The sequence below is a fragment of the Poecilia latipinna genome, unplaced genomic scaffold (assembly GCF_001443285.1).
Source record: "Poecilia latipinna isolate Pla-1442-1.1 unplaced genomic scaffold, P_latipinna-1.0 Scaffold492, whole genome shotgun sequence".
Lineage (NCBI taxonomy): Eukaryota > Metazoa > Chordata > Actinopteri > Cyprinodontiformes > Poeciliidae > Poecilia > Poecilia latipinna.
In genome coordinates, this window is record NW_015113108.1 from 116258 (window position 1) to 123411 (window position 7154).

The 7154-nt window shown below is 40.3% G+C and overlaps 1 protein-coding gene across 1 annotated transcript in view; it reads left to right on the plus strand.

Moving 5' to 3' along the window:
- Positions 1–5652, plus strand: part of LOC106952102 (cerebellar degeneration-related protein 2-like) — a 17684-nt gene extending 12032 nt beyond the window's left edge. Inside the window, exons 3-6 of the mRNA XM_015040004.1 lie at positions 565–713; positions 994–1158; positions 1238–1445; positions 1695–5652. Coding sequence (XP_014895490.1) covers positions 565–713; positions 994–1158; positions 1238–1445; positions 1695–2471 — 1299 coding nt within the window. The 3' untranslated portion in view covers positions 2472–5652. The remainder of the gene's footprint in view (positions 1–564; positions 714–993; positions 1159–1237; positions 1446–1694) is intronic.
- Positions 5653–7154: the final 1502 nt, after the last annotated feature.

Genomic DNA, 7154 nt, shown 5'->3' on the forward strand with positions numbered 1-7154 from the left:
GTGAGATATATAATTTTTATATATATATATATATATATATATATATATATATATATATATATATATATATATATATATATATATATATATATATAATTTTTTACATTTTTTTATATTTTTGTAGATACAACAGTTTATTCTTTTATTGCACTGATCAAATGAGACCAGAATGTTACTTTTTATCCAAACAAAAAAACAACACCGTACGTCATCCGCACCGTTAAGGTGTTCAGAATAGATCGATAAAAATGCAATCCACACTTTTTAGATTTTTATTTCTAAAAAATGTTTGTCTGTCACATGAAACTGATGCAGTTTTGCCAAGAGGTATTTATATATTAGCAAGGCCCTTTAAGTCTTAGCATCATGACCTTAGCGACAATTTTTTTTCTGTTCCCGCATCACTCCTCTCACATCCTGGCTCATATGAGAGGCCATGTTGCTGGCAGTGTCTGAGTTATGTTTTTAAATGTTCAAGCTGACGTTTTAGAAATGGAAAAATGTGCCTAAATCTAATTATCGCTGTTATTTCTGTCACGTCGGCATTTGTGTCTGGCTCTCTAGTACCTGACCAAGCAGCTGGAGGTCCTTCGGGACATGAACGAGCAACACGCCAAAGTGTACGAGCAGCTGGACGGCACGGCCAGAGAACTGGAGCGCACCAACCACACGCTGGTCAAGGACAGCAAAGCCTCGCAGCAAAAGATCGAGAGGTGTGAAGGACGGAGCGCTCTCCTGACCCGGTTTAATCGTTTGGCCCTCATTCATTCCTTTTTTATTAGCGCTTAAATGTAAAGCAGGGTTTACAGAAAACTTGCTACGCTAGGCCAGTCATCCAATTAAAACAAATAGATAGTTTTGCACTTCAGTTGTTTCATCCTAATTAAAGTGTCCAATAATGATTTCATTTCAATGGTGATTAATCACGATTAATCTGATTAATCGTTTCAGCCCTAAGTTGTGTGCCTCTTTTTGTTTTGTCTTCTGCTCCAGCTTAACGGGGACTATTGAGACTCTGCAGAATCAGGTGGAGTCTCTGTCGGCGCAGGTGGAGCAGCTCCGCTCGATGGAGCAGCTCCGAGTCAGGAGGGAGAAGAGGGAGCGACGCAAGACCATCCACTCGTTCCCGTGCCTGCGGGAGCTCTGCACCGCGCCCAGGTGGGCATTTTCTGTTTAATCGATAAAGATAAAGCCCAGAGGGGAAAAAAGAGTAAAACTCCAATGATTTTCCTGCTAGGTATGAGGATGAGTTTGTAGTGGGCCGGGCCGAGAGCTTCACTTTGGAGGCCAAGAGACAGCCGTGTGAGGAGGACAGTCAGCACCTGAGGGAAGCGGTGTCGGCGCTGAGAGCCGCCGTCCGGACAGAGCGGGGTCGAAGGGAGGGAGTGGAGAAAGAGTGCAACCTCCTGATCGCAGAGTTTTCTCGGCTGCAGACGCGTGTGCAGGTTAGAGAAGCAAAACGATTTTTTTTTTTTTATCGAGCTGCTTTGCTCCACAAGCTAGCACATCTAGCAAGAAATGTAAACGTGTCTGACGAGAAAAAGACCAAAGAAACGTCTGCTTTTGTTTTGTTTTTTTGCAAGATCTAAGTGGTGAGCTGATTGGGGTTTCTCTTTCTTTCTCTGTCTTTCTCTCTCTCTCTCTCTCTCTCTCTCTGTTTTTTTTTTTTGTTTGTTTGTTTTGCCTCCTGACAGGACGCTGAGAGCTGCCAGGCTCGTGTGCGGGAGCTGGAGGTGGAGCTGCAGGAGCTGCAGCAGCTCCGCCGCGCGCGGACTTTCCTCCTGAGCGGCGAGGACGACGGCGTCGCCCTGACCCAGACCGTCCTCAGCATCACCCCGGAAACCGACACGTTCCTGGAAGCGGAGGACGGCGACGCTGGCGGCGGAGGCGGCGGCGTGCGGGAGGAGGCCGAGGGTGGAGGCGGCGTCGGAGGCGAGCAGCTGCCGGAGTCCAGCCCTGTGAGGAAAAGCTGCAGCGACACGGCGCTCAACGCCATCGTGGCACGGGACGCATCTGGCCGCAGGAGAGGCAGCTACGCCCTCCACGCCAACAGCGTGAGGAAGAGGGGGATGTCCATCCTCAGGGAGGTGGACGAGCAGTACCACGCCCTGCTGGAGAAATACGAGGAGCTGCTAGGCAAGTGCAGGCGGCATGAGGAGAGCCTGTGCCACGCCGGCGTCCAGACTTCCCGTCCCGTCTCCCGCGACCCGTCCATGAAAGACTGCGCCGTGGGCCCCGTCCCGGCACCTCCCCCGACGACCACCCAGTCCCCCTCCACTCCCGAAGCCATGGAGAGCATCAGCAAGCAGGTGGAGGCGGTGGATAAGCGACTGGGGCAGAACACTCCGGAGTACAAGGCTCTTTTTAAGGAGATCTTCTCGCGCATCCAAAAGACCAAAATGGACATCAAAGCTACCAAAGCCGCCAAAACGAGCAAATCAGGAAAATCGGGCAAATCAAGTAAACACTAAAGTCGACGTCGACTGTACAGATGAGGATGTTGGTGCTCTTTGTGAACAAGGGGCTAGCTAGTGTACACAATTTTATAGAGGGCGCTGCTACTACAACTAAAGTATTAATTTCTTCCAGAGCTAAGCTAAGCTAAGCTAACCCCAGCAAGAAATCAACAAATCTGAAGTGCATGCCTTCCACCATAGTTAACCTTCTAGAAAATGAATTGAATCTGTTACATTTTATTCTTCTCCATTGTCTTATTTAATTGAAATTACAGGAAAAAAAAGATTTGTAGGCCAATTTGACTGCCTTACTTACTCTACAATATTACAATTATAATACCACAGTTGGCAAAATGTTTCAGTTTTGCACTTTAGGTTCAGGTTTAAGTAAACTAAGGCAAATTGCCTCTTAGAGGGGTGGAAAGCAAATGTAACATTAACTCAAGCCAAATCTATTTACTACTAAACAAGCTTGACTCATATTTATGTACTTCCTGTAAGAGAGGTTGATCTTACTTACAAAAGCCTATATATGGCAAAATCTTAAAGCATTTAAACCATAATTGTATTTTATTGGGATTTTATGCAACAGACCAAAACAATGTAGTTAATTATTGTGAAAATGATCCAGGTTTTCTTTCTACAGTTTCTAAAGATAAAATCTGACTGCTAATCTGACATCGCTTCAGAGAATCGGCTTCAAGATTCAGATTTTTTATAGTAAATGAAAAAACATTTCTTTTTTTCTTTTTTTTGTCATATGTGTCTTTGTCTTGATCTATCCTACAAAAATCCCAATTAAATGCAGAGACATTTGATGTGGTTGTGTGACCTAATGTGAAACAGATCAAGGGGTGTGAATACTTTTGCGAGTTGGGGTGTTTCAGACCACTGTGCTGCCTGTGTTTTGGCCTGGAGGTGCTCGTCATAACATGCTACGCTAATTCTGTCAGCGCTGCTATAAAAAAAAAAAAAATTAGCTAAGTCTAGATAAGGATGTGATTAGTCTATTTGGTCCTGAGCTTTCTGCAGGCATACCAAGCGACTACATTGACCTGAATAAAAGTGAATCCATTTTCCAAAGCGAACCGGACTTTGGGGTCACTTTTGGGCCAAATCTTACCTGCCTATGTACCTGTGTCTTAACTCCTGCATATATCTCTGTGAAGTGAAGATGAGCTATTTTATGTTTTGTTTCTAAGTTCTTTGAGGGGGGAGTGCCTTCATCCTCTTCAGCTGCTTCATTTTGTTCCCACTTTGACATATAAAACTACATTTGAGTTAACATGAATGAAGGGACTTTTTGGCTACAATATGCAGTTATCATGACATAGGTGTTTTATATTCCACTGTGTCCATGAACTGATCCCTACTCTCTGCACCACGCTCAGGGATAGACGGCTGCAAAACGTTCTCAACTCAATCAGATGCCCCGTTTGCAGTTCTGAGCTCATTTTCGTACCCTCAGTAAATATTTCCAATTGCCTCTGAAATCAGAACTTTGATTCAGGTCAGAATAAGAATTCAGTTCATGAAAAACGTCCCACCTGATGTACTTCAGTTCCAGTTCCTAGCTAGAAAACAAGTTGGGCTTGTTAGTTTTTGAGCTCCATGTCCAGGATACTTACTATAATATTGATGACGATGATAATTCTTATTGGTAGGCGTTAATTGCAATATACTTATAGCGTTTTGCAAATTGAAATGCTAAAGAAATATGTACAGTACTGTATGTGCACAAAGTTAAAAGAGATCCGAATCATTAAAGCGCAGAAGGCGGTTTGGGGCTTCAATTTACTCTGTGTTTATACCTGTGGCAGCCATTTTGGATTTTCAGGTCAGTATTGGTGGGATATCTCCCACTTACCAAGTGTAAGCTTCACACAGCATTCCAGTTAATCTAGATGAATCAGAGACAAGATGGTTTTACCTTTTGATAACGATTACAAGCTAAAGTTAACCTAGCTTGTTTTTATGTTAGCGGTAGCTAAACGGATTCGTAAAGTTAATTTCCTACCATTCTGAGCAAAGGTGAGTTCTAACATCCGTATCACATTAATGATCACTATAATGTGGTATAATTCATTAAAACTTATGTATTGAGCTCTCTCTCTATTTTATTTTGACAGCTGACAGATTACAATGATGTTCATCTATAACCAATCTTCCCAAATGTCTCTTCTTTGCTTCCAACATTAGCATGCTACTTCATAGGATCCTCACACAATAATAGGAATGCTAATGGAAAATGCGTTTAGCTTTACTGATGTAATTTTTTTTTTGTTTTAGCTAACATTTGTTCAAGTCTTTTTAAAGGCTTCTTTCACAAGCCACAGGAAATTGAACAAAGATCAAGTTCTGACAGCGTCTTATGCTGCATTCAGTTAAATTGTCTAGTCAGAAGTTGGATCTTTGAACCGAGTTTAACTGTGATCCAGTTCCAAATTGGAAAAAATGGTGAGAATGACTGGCTGGGATGCTTAGTGACCATGCTAACTGCTGTTAGCAATAGAAGCTAATAGTTATGTTCTTCACCGCATTTTGGACTTTCTGGATTTATTTGTGTTAGCTAAAGGTATAATGGGACACTTTTGGTCAAAAGAGCAAGTAAAGAGTTGTTTTTTTTTCAATTGAGAGCAGCCATGTTTGGATTTTTAAGGTCACAGTTGGTGAGACTGTTTTTTTTTTATCCCCTTGGATAATTCTTACTTCTATGGAGCTCTGTTCTATTTTTTTACAGCTTCAAATTTATAAAATGTAATTTCTCAGAATAAATGTCACACCTAACTGAAGTACATACTTAAAACAAACACACAGTGCTTAGAAATATATATATATATTTAAATAAACTGAAAAGGCATAGGCTTGTTGAACAACACTTAAAATGTCTGTCAAACATGGTGGTGCTTGGGAAAACTTGGGTTTTTATTATAAATTCTAAGTAAAGTTCTTTCACAGTCTGCAAAATTTTGGAAACGGTTAGGGTATGGGACTTTTTTTTTTTTTTTTACTATTTTCCAGGTCTGAAATGGCATGGGTAAAACAGTATCAAAAAATGTTTGATTTTGCAGGTATCATTATTTTCCCCAAAAAGAAAAATAATAATAGATTCTTTATCCAAACTGGTTGCTCTTGGCGATGACTCCATCCTGTCTCAGTGAGATATACTTCTATAAATAAAGGTAAAAAGAAAATAGTGAAGTAAACAATCTGTCTTTGATTTGCCACATCACATTGACATTTCAGCGTTTTATCAACCTTCTCACTGAATATGCACGCTATTTCACTCACTGGTTTTTTGGCAAATTTGAATTCAGGTTGAACTGGGCCTTGTGTCTTTCAATTAGATCATATTAAATGCCAAGCAAAGTTATAAAAGTGCTATTTTGGGACTTTATTTCCAAGTGAAATTGTTTATCTAATTTACATGCGTTATATGATATTTCTGTCTTATGGCAAATAGAAGAAGAAAAGATTTTGAAATAAATCTGGTCTCTGAAACAGAAAATCAAAAGTTGTTTCACCGATTAAGTCTATTTTAAGCCGTTTTAAGCTGAATATTTTTGTTCTCAAATGTCCAGAATGTTATAACAGAAAAACAAATCTAGACAAAGAGTTTAGGATAATCTGTAATTGTAAAATAAAAATGTTTTGGGGAGGGGGGGAGGAACAAAAAAAAAAGAGTAATCTTGCATGAACTGGCATTACAAGGCTTTTTCTCACTGCTACAAACTCTGTCACATTACACTACTAATGTAGAACCATGTAAAATCTGACTAAATTAGATGGAAAGTTGAATGTTGAGCTACAGTTTGCGCTTCTTTAAAGTTCCTCAATGCTACCTGCTGGCTGTACTGTACAGTAAACTCTCGTGTTTAGTGTATAAACCGTGCATTTGAAAATGCTCTTGAGTGTTTGGGAGGAATGCGCTGATGGTCTCTAATTGTGTAGAAATAGTCTAAATACTGAATATGTTTTTTACAGGAACGTGTGTAGGCACAGGCAGTTGTTGGAGTCAATGCTACAAGTCACTTCCCAGTTGTTTGTGGACAATGACAAAGGTTGGTGGGGGATGGCAGATTGCGCGTGACAAACACTCTACATGTAGAATCTCTGGAGATATTCTGTAGAGATTTTTTTTTTATATAACAAAAGTATCAGAGAGGTTTTTCTTCAATTTACTCTTGACAGACACACTGTGTAGCTGATGTATAACAAGTTAAAAAGGCTTCAAACCAGGGTTCTATCTTAACACCCAGCAGTCTTACCAAACTCTTATTAACCTGCAACACATTGCACCTCTTGCGCAATCTGCAATGCCTTTTTTTCTGGTAACCTTCTATATATACACAGCTTTGTTATAATGAATGTTGTTCTAACTAACATTTTTGTGTCCAACTCCTCACCTACACTGTCAACATAACCATGCCTGAAACTTTTCTAGATGTCATATGTGACTCACTGGTCTGTAAGAGTTTAAGACAGACTGGCGGCTGGGTAATTATTAAGATTAGTTTACAGTCGAAATAGGAGTTTAATGATACAGTGTTGTGTATTTTAGCATAATCAGAACTAAATATAATTAAAACATGCTAAACCAGGGCTTATGGCCCTGTGGAGTTTTACTCTGTACTGTACTTGAACGCAACACCATTTGTCTGACAATTTCGTTCATATATATATATATATATATATATA